Source organism: Meriones unguiculatus, chromosome 5, assembly GCF_030254825.1.
Source record: "Meriones unguiculatus strain TT.TT164.6M chromosome 5, Bangor_MerUng_6.1, whole genome shotgun sequence".
Classification (NCBI taxonomy): domain Eukaryota; kingdom Metazoa; phylum Chordata; class Mammalia; order Rodentia; family Muridae; genus Meriones; species Meriones unguiculatus.
This window is the reverse complement of record NC_083353.1, coordinates 105,749,563-105,769,788: the sequence shown is the minus strand read 5'-3', so window position 1 is coordinate 105,769,788 and position 20,226 is coordinate 105,749,563. Positions and strand designations below refer to the sequence as shown.

The 20,226-nt window shown below is 47.7% G+C and overlaps 1 protein-coding gene across 4 annotated transcripts in view; it reads right to left on the bottom strand.

Moving 5' to 3' along the window:
• Nucleotides 1-20,226, bottom strand: part of Atg7 (autophagy related 7) — a 197,824-nt gene that overhangs the window by 123,264 nt on the left and 54,334 nt on the right. For all 4 annotated transcript variants that reach the window (XM_060383958.1, XM_060383957.1, XM_060383959.1 and 1 more), the window contains 7 exons: nucleotides 17,279-17,369; nucleotides 16,373-16,517; nucleotides 15,234-15,392; nucleotides 14,204-14,398; nucleotides 12,829-13,029; nucleotides 11,206-11,321; nucleotides 6,351-6,426 (listed from right to left, as the gene is read on the bottom strand). In XM_060383958.1, the coding sequence (XP_060239941.1) occupies nucleotides 6,351-6,426; nucleotides 11,206-11,321; nucleotides 12,829-13,029; nucleotides 14,204-14,398; nucleotides 15,234-15,392; nucleotides 16,373-16,517; nucleotides 17,279-17,369 (983 nt within the window). The remainder of the gene's footprint in view (nucleotides 1-6,350; nucleotides 6,427-11,205; nucleotides 11,322-12,828; nucleotides 13,030-14,203; nucleotides 14,399-15,233; nucleotides 15,393-16,372; nucleotides 16,518-17,278; nucleotides 17,370-20,226) is intronic.

The following is a 20,226-nucleotide window of genomic DNA, read 5'->3' as shown; positions in this document are numbered from 1 at the left end:
TTAGTGTCCGGTGTAATTTTCTAGGGGAAAAGGCTTACATTTCTTTATTTCTGGTACTGGATGCTAATCCCAGGGCGTTGTGATTGCTCTGCTTGTGACTGAGCTCTGCTGGCCAGAAGAAAGGATCTGCCTATGCTAACCTGAAATATGTGTTTCTTTGTTGCTACCTGCATTTGGCAGGGCCCTGGAAGAAAGCTACCTATACTTTCCTGGCTCCTGCCCTATAATCACTGTCAGATCCCAAACAAGCAAAGCAGGCCAGGAGAGAGCTCTGCTGTGAAGCATAAACCCTGGGTTATCCCTGAGCTTTGCCATCAGTGCTTTGAAGATAAAAGATGCTGCCCTGGGTGTGAGCTGAGAGGCAGCAGGCAGGAAGCATAGGCCATGAGCTAAGGGCTGTTAAGGGGGGGTTGGCCGCGTTGTGGCTGTCTCAGTACTCTGCCTGTGTAGTGTGGCCAGACTTCATTAGGCACACAAGGTCCTTCAGGAATGCACTAAGCAAGGGCAAATGTCAGAGGTTAGTTCACGGAGTGGGCCTGGCTCTGTGCCATCCGAGGAGTGTTATGATCTTTGTAACCACAAAGCCCTTTTTCATAGCTCTGGGTGGTACATCTCCAATGACCATGTCCCTGGAGGTTTCTGGTAGTGGCTCTCAGCTGTGCTGGTGGTAAAGGTACACTCTGGAAGAGCTCAGAGGTGACTGATGGCAGAGCAGGGATGGGGTCCCTAGACTGTTGTAATTTTAGCTAAAATGACTCCAGTCTTACCCCAGGGCTTTCATACGTCTAGTGTGCTCTCCACAAAGTGGCCTAAGCTTGTCACTCTTGTCATGCCAGGTCAGAGTGCAGGGCATTCGAGTGCACAGGCACTGTGTCAGGTCTACATGTTGAGTGTTGTCACTGGCCCTATGGCAGCTCATTTTGGTGTCACTGCCATCTGGTTACCTTCCACCACTCTCCAGATAAGATAACGAGACTCAGAGAAATGGTGCAGCCTTACAAGCACCAAAGAGAAAAGCCAAGAATCTGTTCTGGTTTATTTTGGCTCTAAAGCCTGGTGGAAAAGCTGCAATGCACAGAGGAGGAATGGGGAGAGAAAAGGAGGAAGTGAGAGAGGAAGAGAGGGAAGGAGGGAAGGGGGGAATAAGGGGAGGAACTCAAACACACTATAAAACAAAAATGCAGATGGTGCATTATCTTCCAGGTGAATCCAGTTATCTTCAGTTGCTTTTGCCCAGTTGGATATGGAAAGGAGAGGGCCTTCTTCTCTGAACCACTGTGCTGGCCATGTTTCTACCTGAGCTCAGTATAACAAACTTTGGTGCCAAGCCTGCCCCACTTCAATGGGAAGCTAAGGAACACCCAGGAACTGCTCAGGAACAAACAGCTACCCCAAAGGTACCCTGAAGCCCTCTTCAGAGCCCTACTTGCTTGGCTGTTGCAGCAGCTCCCTACAGGTTTGGCAAGGTTGCTAGAGCTTGGAGTTTGCACGCATAAAAACAAACTCCTGGATCGATCCTGGATGCTGAAAAGAGTCTTAATCACATTCTGTGCCAAGATGGAGTTTAGCAACAGTGAGGCCCAGGCACACTACAGAGGTCTTTGTTTCAGATAACAGCTTCCGTTCCCATCACTGGCTGCCTCTCATTATTGAAATGGAGCCACAGAGGGACCAAAGAGCTAAGCTGGAAGCCAGCCAGCATCATCCTCAGAAAAATATTGCAGGATGCAGCTAACTCTTGAGACATTAGCGGGCATTGTTTCTCGAGTTTGAGGATTCTTCCTCATTTCCTGCTTAGAGCGTAAATAAACTTCCATTTTAATAAAAGTGGAAAGAGAAAGAAAGCCAGCATGGGCAGGTTCTGTTCTCACATGCACAGAACTCTGCTAGTGCCTAATAAATACAATCTATACGTCACTCTCAGTGGCCTGTTATTAGGTTGTCCTCATTCATAGGCAGAAAACATTAGGTTCAGAGGAAATGAGACACTTGCCCAAGAAGGCAAGACAGCATGAGGGTGTGGTCAGATCATATACCCAGGAGACTCCTAGCTTTCAGGCTTTCCCTCTAGATGGAGCTCCTACCATGCCCTCATGGACTGGGTTGTGTCTACCGTCTTAAAGGCACCAAGAGCAAGCACTTCCTTGCTGTCTTTGATCCCAGTGTGTTCTGCATGTTCTGTGCTCAGGAAGCACCTGCTTGACTGGTTCGATGGAAAAGGTGGACAGCATGACCAGGTCACAAACCACAGCAGCCAACACAATACAACTGTGGACCATTCAGTTTTCCTGTCACCACCTAGCTGAGGGCCACAGAGCCTGAGTGCAGGGAAAGAAAGGAAGCTCTTTCTTAGGCTTACACCTCAGGCAATGCTCTCTTGCTTGACCTCCTCTAAGCAGACAGTCTGTTCATCTCCCAGGGCATAAGAGCTGAGCATCCTTGAACTGTCAGAAGGAGAGCTTATTAATAGTAGAAGGCCTGAGGGCAGAAAGATGGCTCAGTAGTTAAGAGTACCTACTGCTCCTCCTGAGGACCTGAGTTTTGTTCCCAACACCCACATCAAGCTACTTATAACTGCTTATAACCCCAGTTCCAGTGCCATAGGACACTCTGACCAATGTGGGCACTTGCATTCATGTGCATATATCCACACACAGACACACATACAAATACACATAATTAAAATAATTGAAATAAATCTTAAAAAATAAAAAAGCAGAAGGCTGAGGACTGGGGAGCAGGGCACCCGAGCCTGTGCAGACAGGGGATGACGGTGGCCAGAGCCTTGGGCTCCCTCTCTACCCTACCTCACTCAGAGGACTCCTAGGCCAGTCTTTGCTGGTGCCCTGGCTCTAGTTTTGCTTTTCTGCAAAGAGTAAAAAGAAAGAACTCAAGAGCCCCAGAGAGCCATGAGCTGCTAAGTGCAGACCTAAGGGAAGAGCACACACACCTAGGCCCAGGACGCATGCACTCAGGGGCTTCTGCTCATCTGTACTCCAGAGTTAGAAGTACACGCCTGCTAAAATGGTGCTGGCTTGAGTTTCACTGTTCGCCTCAAGTGGATGTTTCCTTGCTGGCCGTGAGGCTTGCAGGGAAGCTTCCTGACCATAGACACAATGTGACATGTGGCCTCACGCCCCTGTTGCCACAACCTCTTCACCATCCTGGAATGTGGTCTAAAACAAAGCTTTCTCTTAACTTGCCTCTGGCAGATATTGTGACATCAAGATGAAAAAGTAACAAACACCACACTACCGTTCTTGCCTCTCGTTTTTTCAGTGTGTGTGATACACATGTGTGTGCAGGTGCATACACATGTATGCACAAGACTGTGAGTGGGGACCAGAGGTTGATATTTGGTATCTTCCTTAATTATTGTGCTAGGAACATGAAATCTGGTCCTGGGGGTTGTGCAACAAATGCTTTATCCACTGAGCCACTTCCCTCCCACTCCCACTATTGAGTCAGGGCCTTTCTATGTGCCCCAGGAACCCTGAACTCCCAACTCACCTGCCCCACCTCCAGTTGCTGGGACTACAGGCTGTGCCGTCACACCTGGTTATCATTCTCTTCATAAAAGATCCATTTGGTGGGAAACGGAGGGGGCACTAATTCTCTGCTGAGAACTACGATGAAAAAGTTGTCTGCCAAAAATCCCTGGCCGAAAAGCACAGACTGTCTGTTTCCAGAAAGTTCAAAGTATGACAAAAGCCTCATGTGAGTCAGGAGAAGGTCTCCTCTCTGTTGGAGGGCTATCAGGAAAAGTGCACACACGTGCATTCCTTTGTGTGTTTGTATGTGTGTGTGTGTGTTCCTGAGTGCTTGGACCATTCATTTAATGATTCAGGTCATTTTCTGTATTTGTTTATGCATCCTGCTTTCTCACATCAAATAGTTTTTCATGTTTTTCAAGACCTGTGCCAGGTTTCTTCAGCCATAATATTCAGCTGATTTCAGTTTGGGGACTAACCAAGTCTCTCACTGTCTCTCAATAATATCTGAATGGGTCCATTTTGCCTGTGGACCCACAGGGAGGGACAGAGCAAGCCAGTGGCCTCCCAGGTCTTTACTCAGAGGACAGCAGAGAAGTCAAGGAATGTTCTCCACCATTACACAATGGCTTTTGGGAGGTGTTGGGGGTGGGGTTGGGGATTTCCAGGCACCTCACTCCACAGGAGCAGGTTAAATAAGCACTCTCCTGGGGCACTGAGAAAATGAGCCAGAACCTTACAGGTCATTCTTTACAAGCAAAATACACAAAGGGACTCAGCCAGCTCCCCTCCAACAGGAAACCATTTGTCTCTAGGGGAGGGGGGAGGAGGAGGGAGAGGTGAGGAAGAGAAGGAGGGGAGGAGAGGAGAAGGGCGAGAAGGGTAGGGGGGAGAAGAAGGGAAGGAGAGGGAGGAGGGGAGGAAGGCTGTTGATTTGTTACCAGGCCTAGCTCTGTGGAGATGATGCTCTAATCAAAACACAGTTGCACTAACAGAGTCCTCTCCGCTTGAGGGGGAAAAAAAAAAGAAAAAAAAGAAAACCATTTGTTTAAATGGGGACTGAGCAACTCTGATTAATTTTGAAGTTCTTGCTCTCCTTTTTAGAATGTAGCTAAAAATAAAGGCTTAAAACTTGAACTAAGTAAGCAAGCAACACACACACACACACACACACACACAGCTTTTACCATATATGGTGGCATTATTCTTCAGCCTTTGAAAAGGCCAAGTGAAGAGATGGCCAACAACCAAAATAACCCTTCAGACAACTGCAGAGGAGTGGAAAGCTGGAAGGCTTGGTGAATGGCAGGCTCGCTCCTTGGGGATGAATGCCCATCGAGCGATGAGTTGCCATAGCTCTTGGGAAGCTCAGGCACATGCATCTGATACAGCCACCCCTCAAGGGAGGGGGTTCTGCCCCCTGGCCTCGGCACTGAGAAAGCAACAGAGGCGGCAATTTAACTTAAAGGAAGAAAACAGTGCAAGGACATGACTGAAAATTTAATTAAGCCTCTACTCAGCATGAAATCTGTGAGAGAGATGAGGACCGGTCTCCAGGGCAGGAAAAGAGGCAGGATGACCTGGACGAGATGTAGATGAGAGTAGCCCACCCAAGTCAGCCCGAAGGTCAGCAGCCTTGTATGTGGTGGGGGAGGGAGATTACTGTTGCCAAGGTCTGCTGAAGTGTGTCTATGGAAAAAGACTGACAAGTTCAGGTCACACAAATGCTCTGTTTGCAGGAGTGGGGGAAGCCACCTTTCCTGGGGTTCTATGGTTTCCAAAGGTGAGGCAGAGGTACTCCTGGACCATTTCTAAAGCACCTACTTTCCTGACACAGATTATGAGACAGCAGGTATAAGACAGGAGGTGGCACAGACAGCAGAGATGAAGTAGAGCTAGGCTGAGGTGCCACTGCCACCGTGCAGGCCAGGACTCTCCACCCACAGAAGTGCTGAGAGTACACCAGTCATGGGCCATTGGCTTGGATCATGGCTTCACTAACTCCATGATGGTAGGCTAGCCCTTCCTTCTGCTGACTCATTCTCACTGGAAAGTACCAGGCACAAGGGCTGGGCACATGGTTGGTAGGCACAATGCCCTAGTTTCATCCCAGCCACCAAACAAATGAATTGCCAGGCAAGATCTGTACTGAAGGGACACCTCCCAATTACAAATTGGGAGGCATGGGACTGTGGAGAAAAGCTCCTCAGATGTGACACTAAAACTAACCTCATTTCCCCAGAAGGCAGCATGCAGCCTGCGGCTCACCCCCCAGTGCCTTTCCTTTCAGCCTCAGGCACGGACCCTGTAAATTATGTTGTGAAAAAGCCCTGCTACTGGGTGACATGGCTAACAGTCTGTCCGCGCTTGCCCAGAGAGGCTTCCTGCCCAGGTAGGATACTACTGGCCACTGAAGGCTACCCAGCTAATCCACAGTCCGGGCTGCTGGGTTAGCATCCACCAGCCTGGTCTCCAAGCCTACGGGGGTGCTCAGTTTGATTTGTAGACAGGAAAAGACGGACCTGAGAAGTTCTGAGACTGGGCCAGGGAAGGGCACCCATAGCAGGGCTGAGACTAAACCTGGCTGGACCAGGCCTGGCTGTCCCAAGGCCTGCCCCTTCTTTTTCTACTGCATGGTAGTCTGGTGAACAGCTTGAACACATCAAACTAGGCAGTTCCACTGATTCATTTCCTCCCAGCAGTGTCCTCAGAACAGACATTCTCCAGGTTGTAAGGCCCCTCTGAAGCTCCAGCTGCAGGAATTGGTGGAAGGATGTTGGTGGAAGGGTGAGGTGGTCTCACCTTCTCCTCCACTAGAGAACTGGGGCAGGACCACAACTTCATTTCCAAATCACTCACCTGGTGAGGCACAAGTCCGAGAGAGGTGGGGGGTTCATTCATGCGGTCATCGCTGCTGCTGGCGATGGCATAGCCCCTGCAAGAGGAACGCAGGAAGGCTCTCAGCTCACGTGTGCTCATGGTGAGCACATGAGAGAACATCTTGGGGCACTGGAAAGAGTTAGGGGAGCCAAATGCCCCTTTGCTGGGCTTCATAAGGTACAGGAAATTAATTTCCATGGGAAGCAGAGAAAGGCAGTCATTAAAAAATGGGCTCCGTGGAGTAGGAAAGATGAGAGCAAGCTTGTGAACACTGCCAAATGGTTAACTTCTCCTCTGTGCTTTGGGTCCATTAGCTGTGAAACAGGAGGGGCTACATGATATATCAGGGGCATGTGAGACAAACTGCCAAGTGCAAGGCTTTCCTCTCTCTCTTCTTTCTTCCTTCCCTCTCTCCCTTCCCCCTTCCTCTCTTCCTCCTTTTCTTTCCCACTTTCACATGCTGTAACTACACTGTGAAGGCTAGCTTTAACTCCTGGCTCGGACTATCCTCCAGCTTAGTCTTCCAGTAGCTGGGAGTGAAGTGTATCTCTACATCCTCCTGTAACCTGGTAAACTGATCTAAATGTGATAAACATCGAGGAAGGAGAAATAAAAGGAATGAACTGGGCTGGAGAAGTAATGGGCTACTCCCCAGAGAAGAGATATGTTCATTTATGTCCCAGAAGAACTGTCTTTTTTAATTAATTTAGTTATTAAATAAATTATAGTTTATTCACTTTGTATCCCAGCTGTAGCCCCCTTTCTGATCCCCTCCTAATCCTACCCTCCCTCCCTCATCTCCTATGCCCCTCCCCAAGTCCACTGGTAGGGGAGGTCTTCCTTCCCTTCCATCTGACCCTAGCCTATCAGGTCTCATCAGGACTGGCTGCATTGTCTTCCTCTGTGGCCTGGGAAGGCTGCTCCCCTCTCAGTGGGAGGTGGTCAAAGAGCCCACCACTGAGTTCATGTCAGAGACAGCCCCTGTTCCCCTCACTAGAAAACCCGCTTGGATACTGACCTGCCATGGCCTACATCTGTGCAGGGGTTCTAGGTTATCTCCACGCATGGTCCTTGGTTGGAGTATCAATCCTGTGCCCAGATTTCTTGGTTCTGTTGCTCTCCTTGTGGAGCTCCTGTCTTTCTATCTCCCCCTTCTTTCATAAGATTCCCTGCACTCTGCCCAAAGTTTGCCTATGAGTCTCAGCATCTGCTTTGACATACTGCTGGGTAGAGTCTTTCAAAGACCTCCTGTGGTAGGCTCCTGTCCTGTTCCCTGTTTTCTCCCTCTTCCAGTGTCTGTCCCATTTGCCTTTCTGAGTGAGGATTGATCATCTTACCCAGGATCCTCCTTCTTGATTAGCTTCTTTAGGTGTACAGATTTTAGTATGTTTATCCTCTATTACATGTCTAATATCCATTTATAAGAGAGTATATACCATGTGTGGCTTTCTGCTTCTGGGATACCTCACTCAGGATGACATTTTCTAGTTCCCATCATTTGTCTGCAAATTTCATGATTTCCTTGTTTTTAATTGCTGAGTAGTATTCCATTATGTAAATGTACCACAATTTCTCTATCCATTCTTCAGTTGAGGGAATCTGGGCTTTATTTGTAATAGCCAGAATCTAGAAACAACCCAGAAGAACTTTTTTTTTTTTTTTTTACCTGTTACCAGGACAAAGTGGGCAGGGCATTGGGATCAAGGAGGTGTAGAGTCATCTCTCAAGGATTTTACTTCCTACCAGGTAGTAAGAAACTTGGGTGGCAGATGAGGTGAAGGCAGGGGAGGACACAGCTGCTCATTCCCCTTTCATGCCTCGTGTACTAGCCACTGAGGCTCTCTGAGTCACATGACAAACAGAATACTCGCTGTGACTTTCCACATTGCCTTTCTTGGAATTTAATTTGGATGAGAAATAACTATTTTCTACATTTGATTCTCTCCGTCTGTACTACAATGGCACATAGAGCAGAACCCTCCAAATCAGGGTACAGCAGTGCTGGGGGGCTAAGCCTGGCTGCCACTCATTAGCTCCCCCAAACTCAGCTCCCCCACCAGAAATTGGGACTAATGAGCTAGGTGAGATGGCATGGTCTGGTAATGCTGGCACTGGGCAGATTGAGGATCTCTGTGAGCGTGAGGCCAACATGTGCTACATGAGTTCAAGGCAAGCCTGGGATACAGGGAGAATCTGTCCAACAAATAACACCAACAAAATCACAAATACTAGTTTTTTCCTAATAACATCTACAGGGGATCAAAGAAGTCAACAGTTATAAAGCACTTGGAGGAGGGCCTTGCTCAAACTTTTGAGAAATGAACCACAGTGTCTATAGTCCAATCAGGTGTGGGCACCTGTTTGCCCTCAGGGCAAAATCACAACTTTATTTGAGAATAAGAGCTGTGTGAAATAAGATTATATGGAGAGTGTAGACCTGAAATGTGACAATGACACTGAAAACTTTGATGGGTTTAACCTTTTCCAGGCAAAGAATTAACACACAGGAGGATGAGCCAACTGTAGAAGCAAGGGAAGACAGAAAGAACATGGAGGACGCAGGGGACCCACACGAGGGACACTGGGAGACCAGACAGAGTGCAGCTGGGGGTCTTAGAAAGAAATGGACAAGAGAATGGGACAGAGTGGTACTCCGGGGAACAGGGCTAAGAATGTATGCTGCAGATGGAACTCCCAGGACAGAGATGCCAGAAGCTGTGGAAGGCTCAGGCAGAATGAACTAGAGCAGGAGACTGCCCTAAAGCCCCCAGGGGAAGGAGGAGAAGGAAAAGAGAGAGAACATGGCAGTCTTGAATTCCATCAAACATGAGAAACCTTAAATGCCTTTCCAGACAAACAAAACCTGAAGTGCTTAAGGGAATTCTGCAGGCAGAAGAAAATGCCTCAGAGCTGCAAGTTTAGGGGCACAGGAAGAAATGAAAAATGTTAGCAAAACTAAATAAATATTAACTATGTAACAGTATCTTCTGGGATTTAAATATGTGAATAATTTTCAAAAATAAATGTGAAGACACCTCTGGTCATCTAACAACATTTAGTCTCCTCTTCTGCCTCTTACAGCTTTACTCAGAGAGGCATCAGGCCTAGCCAACAGAGCTAGATTTCTTAATATTCCTTGTTATATAAATCAAAGGGTGTGTTTTCTGGAAAGGTTCTTTAAGGGGCACTTCACACTTTTGCAGCACCAAGGCAGCTGTTGGCAAAAGGGGTCCATGGAGAAAGTGGCTGACCCATTTGCTGTGATAGGAAAGCATGGCTGAATTCTGTGCTAGAAGCACAGGAAACAGCGGTATTGGGATTATGCAACCAAAACAGCACTTTCTGGCCTTGAGGGATGTGTGCTGGGTGTGAGCGTGGTGGGCATGCAGAGTGGGGAAGCTGCACTTAGAGAATATAAGCTAATAACTGCAAGGCATGCTAATGTCAGGGCAGCCAACGAATTTGTGCTTTGCCTGCTATGTGCTGCCTTGACTGAAAAATGGGACAAGCAGGTAAGATCTATGCTCAGGACCAACAGGGAGGCACCAGACCTGCAAGGTGACATTGGGAGGGAAGTCATGTCCTGAGAGGTCCAGCGACCTAAGAGAAGAGGTTACTTGGTGCATTCCAGACAGCGCGGGAAGACAGGGGAAAGGCTGGCCAGTGTGTTCATCCTCCCCGGGGCCTCACTAGGAAATGACCTTGCTCGAGAAGCCAGGCTAGAACTGGGGATAGTCACGGCCTTTGTGGTGAGGGCTCAAGTTCTGGAGACAAGGCAGGGGCTAAGGTTGAATAGGAGGATAGACATGGGCACCCATCAAGAATCTGTTTAAAGTCAGATTTCAATAGTGACAAGCCTGTGACACTTGGCGTCTGGACATTCCTTTACAGTCGGGCAGCTGGTGAGAGATACCAAGCTGATGTGACCTGTGACCTTCCGTATGGATTTTGTCCATTCTGAAGTTAAAAGGTGTGGTTTTGTTGTAAACTGTAGTCATGTGAGAGAAAATGCTTCCTGAAGAAAAGTAACAAGGAGGCCTTACTGCCCACTGCTGAGCCCTCACCATCTGATGGATTCTGGGAGGGAGGAAGGTACGGTATAGAGCTGTGCATGCTTGTAGGGTAGAAGCTTGAGACAGGCAGTGGTGGGGGGAGAGTAATCATTATAATCGTGTTCTATACACATATAAAATTATCCAAGAACAAATCTATTAATTAAAGAAAGCGATTAAAGGGGTTCCTCTGTCTCCAGCCCCAATGGCTTTTAGTTTGTTATTAAAATGAACGCTTATTTGATGGTGAGATGGCACGGCCACACAGGTGTGATACTGGAGAGCAGCATCTTGTGCTGAGTGGCACATGCTGAGCCTCTGAACCTACCCTAGACGGGGGAGCTTGAAGTTTGTTTGGCCACGTTTCTGGACACAGACCTCGGCCACAGGCAGGTGATATAATTCCTAACGCCAGTGGCACATTACACAGTACACATATTATACACACAGCATATTCAGTATACACATTATGCAGTACACATATTCACAATGTCCAGGGCTAAGAAAACCACACAACAGACTAACAGAAGTGACGTGTGAAAGGCCAAATGCCCGTGCCGAAGTCTTCCTTCTTCCTTACCAGCTATCAAAATCATCAGAAGAATTCAAGAAGGGCACGGGGGCATGCCCAAGAGATCACATGATGAGTACTTTCAGGCCTAAGAATTGGACTAGGTTATTTTTAGTCTTGTTTTGAGGTCAGAAAGCCTGAGAAGAGGGTAAGGGAGGCCAAGGAAACTGAGAGCTCGAAGTTCAAATGTTCATCTGGGTTCCAGACTCACCCCTCAGGATGCTGCAGGACAGAAACCATCAGCTCCACAGCCAGGGCACCTGCAATCACGGCCAGGCCTGGGCGGCTCACTGTGCATTGCTGGTCCAGAGTCCGGTCTCTGGTTGACTAAAGACAAACAACCATGGGCATGCATAGAATATTCTAGTCCAGGCAGCCCTAGGTGAACCTGAAACTCCCCACGATAAAGCTTTAAAATACAACCAGATCGGTGCAGTCGATGAAGGCCAGCCAGCCTCACCCTATCTAGTCTTGGGAGTGTCATAATAAGCAAAACAGTATGTAATTAAGTGAGACACTATGCTGAACAGTATATGTACTGTAAAGAGACAGAGACGAGGACATTAGCCATCAGCATCACAGCCTCATGGTGGCTTTGCACCCAGGGCTCCTGTAGAGGAATCCATCACCTCCCTAGTACGTGGTCACAGGGAGGAACAATCATGAGTACTCCGTCACCCCTTCCTCCCATTCAGCCTACGGTAATGGCTCAGAGTGACCCTGAATGAGGCAAGAGCCACGATCTCTACCCTGCTGTCCTCTGCTCTTGTGCATTGCCTCATTCCCCAGCCTGTGGTCTGAGGACTTAACTGCAAAACTGCAAGCATTTGTTACCATCTGTCTCAACACACAAGCTGTTCCTAGGGCAACCCCACAACTCTAACCTTCCAAATGGGGGCAAATCTTGTGGCTATTTGATGCTATAAAACACTTATGCAATGAAAAGAAAGACATGGCTGTCCTGCTTGGGGGCTCAGCCCTGCTTGATGGTGACCACTGATGAACAGGGCAAGCTGCGCATTCCAGTATGTGATGAAGGCCACTAAGCCTCCCTCTCTACACATGAGGAGATGGCAGCTTTTCTCTGTGCTGGGGGAAGGAAAGGCCAGTTGTTTTAGAGAGCACACTGGGTTTGATAATAGCAGAAGGGGAAATAGGGCACTTCAGAGAACACATCGGCCCCTGGGCCCTGAGGAATGCCTGTTCCCATAGGCTCACTAATCTGGAGAACCCAGATGGAGGTGCTCCTGGCTGCCTCACGTTCCACCTGCTCAGCATTGAGCATGCTCAGGGCACACGGCCTTCCTCATCTAGATGGTCAGATAAAATACACGAGGCACAATTAAGAGTTCAATTTCAGACAGACAGCAAATACTTTTTTTTTTTTTTTTAATTCTAAGCAGCTCTTGAATACTATAAAGGGCATACTTATATAGTTAAAAAAACAAAACCAAAAAGGAACACTTTCTGTTTACCTGAAATTTGGTTTCCAGACAGTGTGACAGGCCTGTGCCCTGCCCTGTTCTGCTAAATCACAGGGAACAAGAGGCCTTCTGGATCATCAAGGAGGCAGCATAAGGTCTGGACCAGAACCTGGGGTTTCAGTCTCCTTGGTTCTGGGGCTTTTTCTAGAGTCAGTGTAGGGCTACAAGGGAGCAGGCTATGCAGAAGCTTCCTCACTCAGCTTGGGTCACACAGCTGTGATCACATTCATGCAGTGACTGTGGCTCAGCCCTCCAGGTAAGGGTGCCACCCTGACCCCAACTAGAGAATGCTCTTTACTAGACAACCTTTAAACAGCACTGGGAGGGCAGGAACAAGGAACTCGACTTACGTCTCCTGGAGCCACCACGTCATTGCAGAAGTAGCAGCCAAGCTTGTACCCGGGGATGTTGGCAAAAAGTGAGGAGCCCAAATCAGCAGGTGGCAAAAGGTGGCTTGGGCATAAGTCCCCAGCTCCCTGCTGCTTCGGCTTCTTCAGGCCATGTCTCATGACAACAAAGGTGTCAAACCCCAAGGCAGCATTGATGACCAGCTAGCATTGAAGGAATAAAAGGGAGTTAGGACAAACCAACCTCAGGCTGAGGCTAAGTTCATATGTGGCTACCTTTAAATTGCCTTCTTTTTCTTTTTCATGTGAGCGTAACTAAACTTTCATAGCCACTCGAAACCTGCAGGAGACTTGATAAGCTGCTAACATAAGCTGTCTCAGTTAAAACCCCTTACAAACATGCCTGTTTAGAGAAGAGGGTATCGAGGGTCACAGTTCCACCTCGGTCCCAGGGTCATGAGGCTGACAGGAGGGAGGTGTGGACAGCAGTTGGTGGTTATCCAGACCATGCTTCCATGCCCTTTTAGTTCCTTGGAAAGGTTTACTGAGACATGATTTACAAACCATGATTTGCCCACAATGTGGATTTTGTTTTGGTTTTTGGTTTTTTGGAGACAGGGTTTCTCTGTGTAGCCCTGGCTGTCCTGGAGCTCACTCTGTAGATCAGCCTGAACTTGAACTTAAAGATCTGCCTGCTTCTTTCTCTCAAGTGCTGGGATTAAAGGCACGTGCCACCACCACATGGATTTTTAAGAGGAGCTTTCTTCGTTTGTACCGTAAGAACTCCCCTGGGTTGTGATTTAAGTTGTTCTCCCAAAGTTTTGGTCACATACAAAGTTTGAAAGAATCAAGAAAAGGGATGCTGGAGAAGAAAAGATATAAACCACCCCTGACACAGCTCTGAGGGCTCCAGAAACTCTGGGGCACTGCCTCTTGTAGCTCCCCTTCTGTTCTTGTCCGTTGCTCCATACATGATAAAAAAAATGATAGATGACAGATGACTGATAGACAGACGAAGGGTGGCTGGTGGTAGAGGCAGACATACATGTTTTTATACATAAATGTAACATAAGATTCATAATACACTATTTTATAATATGGCATTTTCTTATTAGCATTCTTTGAAAACTCCCCTGAGAGCGGCTGCGTACTTAGTGAAACATCGCAGGGCCTTGAACTTCACAGGGACTAACAGCAGCACCTGCGAGGATCGCTAGGAGAACAGTAAGCACATTCTTGCTGGGTGATGGTGTGAGGTAAAAAAGAGCTACAGGGCCACACAGGTCACCCTCCTTCTTGGGGGAGGGCGGCCTGTGGAAACTTCTCTCTTGGGTGGCTCACTAAGGTCAACACAGAGGTAGCCGGAGGCGCACTCTACCTTCCGCTTGCTGGCTGCAATGACAGTAGGAAGCCACCGGCTCTCCCTGGTGTCCATTAGCAGGAAGATGACATCATGGCTCTCGATGAGCTGCTCCAGCTGTTCCACGTCTCTGTGGGCCTGCTCCAGCGTGAGGTCAGAGAAGTTCACAGGGTGTCCTGGCATGGGGATGCTCATGTTGAACCCGCTGGCATTCTAGGGAAGCAATGGCCACACTCATATCACTTACAACCAGGAATTTCTCTGTGCACGGTGCTACTGCTCCTTCCTTCAAATACCTGTGCCCTGTTCTCCACCTTCCCCACTTCCTTGAGCCAGTTGTGTGTGTGTGTGTGTGTGTGTGTGTGTGTGTGTGTGTGTAGTGCTGAGGATGGCACTCAGAGTCACAGGTGCAGTACAGCCAGGGATGTTCACTTTCCACAGAAAGGAAAGGGTCACAAACTGAATCTCAAGCCTCTGCAGCCCACTGGCCATGGGCAAGCATGAAAACATAGGCTTTCTTAGAGTTGCCAAAAGTGACTGGAAAGATGGCAGGAGGTCGGTGCAAGAGAGCAAAAGGTCAGGAACTAAGTGGCTCAGCTCAGATTCAAAGCAACCTCTGCATGGGTCCATGGGAGGTTCACACTCTCCAGTGACAGACTGTTCTCCCAGGTGGACAAGCCTGTCTACCCCTGGGTAAACTGACAGATCTATGCCTTCTTCCACAGGACTTTCAGGCCATCTCTGCCTCGTTTCTCACCGTGGGAGCACCAGAATCACACACACATACACATACACACTTCTATGCCTGCCTTCATGCTTACACAGGAAGTGCTTCAGCCAATGACCATCCCTGCTCCCTGACATCTTGGCAGTGTTTTTAAAAGGCTATCATAGAGTTGAGGCAGCAGCCTTGGTCATAGGAAGACTGTCTGGCAGGCAGTAATACACGTCTGGCTGTCAGTCACCAAAGCCACAGAGCTCACTCCCCAGCATTTACAGAGTTTACAGGAAAGAAAATATAGGTGTTCCCCCCAAATCATCAACTTACCACTCCGGGAAATATTTTCTGGAGCCGCTCTGCTGCAGCCACAGCCTTGGGCTTGCCACCACCGAGACAATCTTCAAATTCATACAGAGGTTGCCTCACGGGGTTGGAGTAGGAGATCTTGGCGTTGTCCACAAATGTGATGTGCCTGACGCCCCAGCCCTGCAAGGAAACAGGAGGCCACGGTATGCCCCGACAAGCACATCTTTCTAGAAGTCTCTAGGAAGGGCTTTGCTTTTGAGCAGTGGGGAACCTTAGAACACAGGAAAGTGTAGAAAGTAAATTGTACAAATTCAGTTCTTCATCACTAAGATGTCAATTTTTTTTTTAAAGGCAAAATAATTATGACAGGGCCTGGATCCCCACAGTCCTTAGAGCAGAAAGTATCAGAGTAATTCTCACTCATAAGGTGTTATTTTTGACAGTGCTGCTACAGGAAGAATGTGAAAATTCCACTGGGTTGTTTCAGGGTTGGCGAGAGCCCCAGATGTCTTTGGTTTCTCTTACTGAATAATTAAGTATAAATATCAACCCTTCTGGAAACTCACTTTGAACCTCAATTAAGTCTTCAGAAAAATGACATGCAAGTCGTTCCCATGTGAATGATGGAGAGCAGTTTTAGAGTACTTCAAGAACGCAATACTTGGGAACTGAACCAGGTTCTCTCCAAGAGCAGCCAGTGGTCCTAAGCTCTGAGCTATCTCTCCACTCCCTAATTTCCTCACAGGTTATGGGATCATATGGCTTTAAAGTTGGACTAATATATTACAAAGAAAACTTTTTATAAATTGCAGGCTCTGAGCCAGTTTTTACAAATATAAATGAACAGATTAGTGACAAGGCCTGTGAAAGGTCTCTATTTCCTTCAGCCAGGACAACTCTTGGCATCAATTATGACATCCTCATGCGAAATCTGACTATTTTTAGGAAGGCAGCTGGGGCTGTGGCTGGAGGGGTGTTCCCTGCTTTGGTCTCACAATGGCTACAGATTGCTCTTAGAATGACAAAGATGCTGAGGAGAGCAAAGAGGAGTAGGAGGGAGGCACAAGGGAATCTAGGAAATGGGAGACAATCATGTGATAGAAATCAAGAGGCATAGCTTGACAGGATCCATGAGGCCCCCCCGCCCCCCCCAAACTCACCATCAGTGTCCTCGCCACGTTACACCCCAAGGTACCAGCTCCCAGCAGCAGGCACTTGACAGACACGACCTTTTCCAAGTCCAGGGTGGGGACCAATCGCCAACACATCAGCTTGAGGTTCAGATCCACAGATGACTCGGCCAGCCTGGAACACAAGATTGATGTGCTGGTGAGCCACTCACTCGTGCTCCTGCCTCATTTCGAACAGAGAGGCGTGGTCTATTTAAGGAACAAGAGGGAAGTAACTGGGCCATTGAAATCTCAGTAAGAATAAGACAAAGCCTATAGATAACAAGGGGGGAGAAAGGTTACCACACAGAAAACATGCCACTGTCCTTCTCGATTCTGGGGCAGGGTGAAATTTCTATATGGTACTCCCAACAGCCAGGTGAAAGGGAAATCAGAGCCATCATGAGCTGGGTAGTGGTGGCACTTGCCTTTAATCCCAGCACTTGGGAGCCACTTAGGTGGCTCTCTGTGGGTTTGAGACTAGCCTAGCCTACAGAGGGAGTCCAGGACAGTCAGAACTATACAGAGAAACCCTGTGTTGAAAAATCAAAAAAGAAACAAACAAACAAAAAGTTAATAAAGGGTGAGTGGATTCTCATCCCTGAATCTAAAATGGCTTCTCCACAAATGCAGGCCAGTCAGGGCTGCATAGTAAGACTCTGTATAAAGAACGATAACACAACAATAATAGTAACAACTGGAAAAGGTGAGGTCCAGGTGTCTGAGAGTCGGAGCTGGAAATGAGTAAAGAAGCCATACATGTGTCAGGATACTGTCATGCTAACCCTCAAGACAACTTAGACAAGCAGTGGCTGGCTCAGGACCAGCATCTTTGAAGACACAGCACAGCATCGGCCACCACACCCACTGGAGACAAGGAGGGTGGGTCATGTCTACCTTTTGGGGTCCATGCACCCGCTGAGGTTCACCATCCTTGGTCCCATGCCTCCTTTCTGGTTCTTCTCCCAGCCAACTGCTTTAGGGCAATCTTAATTGCAAATAAAACACAAAGTTTACTAAAGGGGAAATAAAAACAAAGCAGAACTCATGTCTTTACCCTGGTGTGGCAAGTGCTTTACAAACTGAACCCTCTCATCCCAACTGCCCGCTTCTTCCTGCTACTTAGCCTTCTGTCCTCTCCTTTTCTCTACGACTGCCTTCCTTTTTATTTTTTTAATTTGTGTGTAGGAGTGTTTTGTCTGCAAGAAAGTGCACCACATGTGTGCAGTGCCCTCAGCGGCCAGAAGGAGGCATCGGGTCCTCTAGGACTGGAGTTACAGTTTTGAACCACCATGTGGGTACTGGGAATTGGACCCAGGTCCTCTGCAATAGCAGCCAGTGCTCTTAACTGCTGAGCCATCTCTCCAGCCCAAGAGCCCTCTTTTAACTCCTGCTATAGAAGCCCCAGGAACCCCAGTCCCAGAACTTTTCAAAGTAAATTCTATTCTGTGCTACAAAGACTGAGATGTTATTTCCACATTTGCAGATCTGTTACTTTGTGGAATACTCTCACTACATCCTGGAAACCCCTCAGGGCCACAAGACCTCTCATGATTCCTTCTGCTGTTGTGGGACCTCTGTCTGCTCCTTTTCTCAAAGACTTTTCTCTATTCAGAATCAAGTTCCAACTCCTGAGCAGAGAACTCAGCCTCAGGTTACATTTCAGTATCACTTCCAACATCTGCTTTAAGTAAAGATGCTGGGACTGAGGCTGGGGCTGGGGCTGGGGCTGGGGCTGGGGCTACAGCTTGGTAGTAGAGCAATATTCCGTGTGTGAAAGCTGCGATGGTGGAGTTACGTCATCAGTGACACACACACACTTACACAGTTATGCATTCACACCCCACATACATGCAAAACATATGCATGGTTTCAACATAAAGACACACACTGTACACTCTCACACACATACGTTCATACTCAACTCCTGCACACTCAAATACCATCTGCACTAAGATACCCACTGCACTAAATACACACTGACAAAACTCACTCTGACAGTGTCACACTCATATGTGTGTGTACACATGGATACACATGCTCTCTTACATACACATTCACCCACATACTCAGATAACCCCACACTCACAGACACAATGACACAGAGGCATGCACACTTACCCTCACCTATATATATTTTCAAAGATGAACCAATACATGTATGCAATACTCAAACACACACACAGTCTTATACGTGTCCATCCATACTCACGCTAACATATATACACGTATTGACAGAGAAATGTGCACTCATATTCACGTATGCACTCAACCTTGAATGCCCAGCCACATATGCATACACTCTCTCACAGTAAGACAGAACCCCAAAGTGCCCATACCAACTCACCTCCCCCCACATATAGTGTGTGCGTGTGTATGAGTTTGTGAGTGTGCTTGAATGGGTCCTTAGATGAAAGTGAACATGTGCGTATGTCAGTGTGTGCATGAGTGTGTGTGTGTGTGTGTGTGTGTGTGTGTGTGTGTATAGGCTCACAAATGCATACTCACATACAGTTGTAGCCACATGGATTCACATACAGGAGTACATTTACACACATAAACATATATACATACATTCATGCAAATACACTTAAAGGCCCTCACATTTGCACATATACGGACATAAATTTTCCTACTTACACACATTCATATGTACATGTTTATACATGGTCACATACAAGTCCAGACTCACATAAACCCACAAATACACACATATGTGTGTGCATACCCATTAACACCAACACTCCAAACCACACATATGAAATACCCTCTCGGACGCAGACACATGTATGCACATGCAATTTTGGAAACCCTCATGAGCTCACATGCTCACACACTTACTCATGCGCACACTGACATACTCACTCATCCAAGTACACACTCAAGCACACTTACAAACTCATGCACGTGCTTGCACTGACGCTCAGGTGAAGACTTCAGAGAGCCTCACTCATTTTCTACATGAATTCGTTATTCTAAACTCTTCTTCTGCTAAATAGAAAAACGCCCCTCTGATACTGCCGCCAGGACAGCCACGATCTCCCCCTTACATACAATACTTGAGACAATTGGCCATTCCAAACCGAAACACCCACGTACACAGGCCTCCCCTTCCCTTCGCTCCATTTGCTTGTCTCTGCTGGTGTTACAGGTGTGTGATGCCGTGCCTGGTTGGCTACAGCCATTACTAAGAAAATTAGATTCTCTGAGAGCGTATTAATAATGAAAAATACATGTGAAGATCATATGCTTCTATGTAAGCCGCCCTTGTAACACACAGCCGAATGACGGAGGAACATGTTGTGAATGAGACGTGTCCACTCATAGCTGGGAACCAGGCAGAGCACAGGGGCAGGAGAAGGAAGCCAGCAGTGGCCACACCTGCGCCAGCCAGTGTCCAGAGCAGCTTTTTGCCAGCTATCGAGGCCTTAGCACTTCTCACATGGCTGCCGTTCTAACTGGGATGCCTTGGATGGGAGCCATGTGTCGCTTGATCGTGGAGGTGAGTTCTGAGAAATGACAGGTTGATGACTGTCCGACTCTGAGAACACCAGAGTGTACTCACACAGATTAAGTGGCCACAAGATCACTAGGCAATGGAGTCTTGAGGGACCACTGTGCTATGTGGCATGATGTTGTTATGGTGCGCATGGCTGCACTGGGGAGTGTGACTGTGGAAACGTCTTGGACTCATGTTGTGATGCTAAGTAAGTCTTCACAATGTTTATCACGGAGCTTTAAGTGCAGCGAACTGGAGACACTATATGTAAAACAGAAGGAAAATGCCCCTTCTAAGGTGGCTAACCACTCTTCAACATGGGGTATAAGGAAGATGGAGAGGCAGC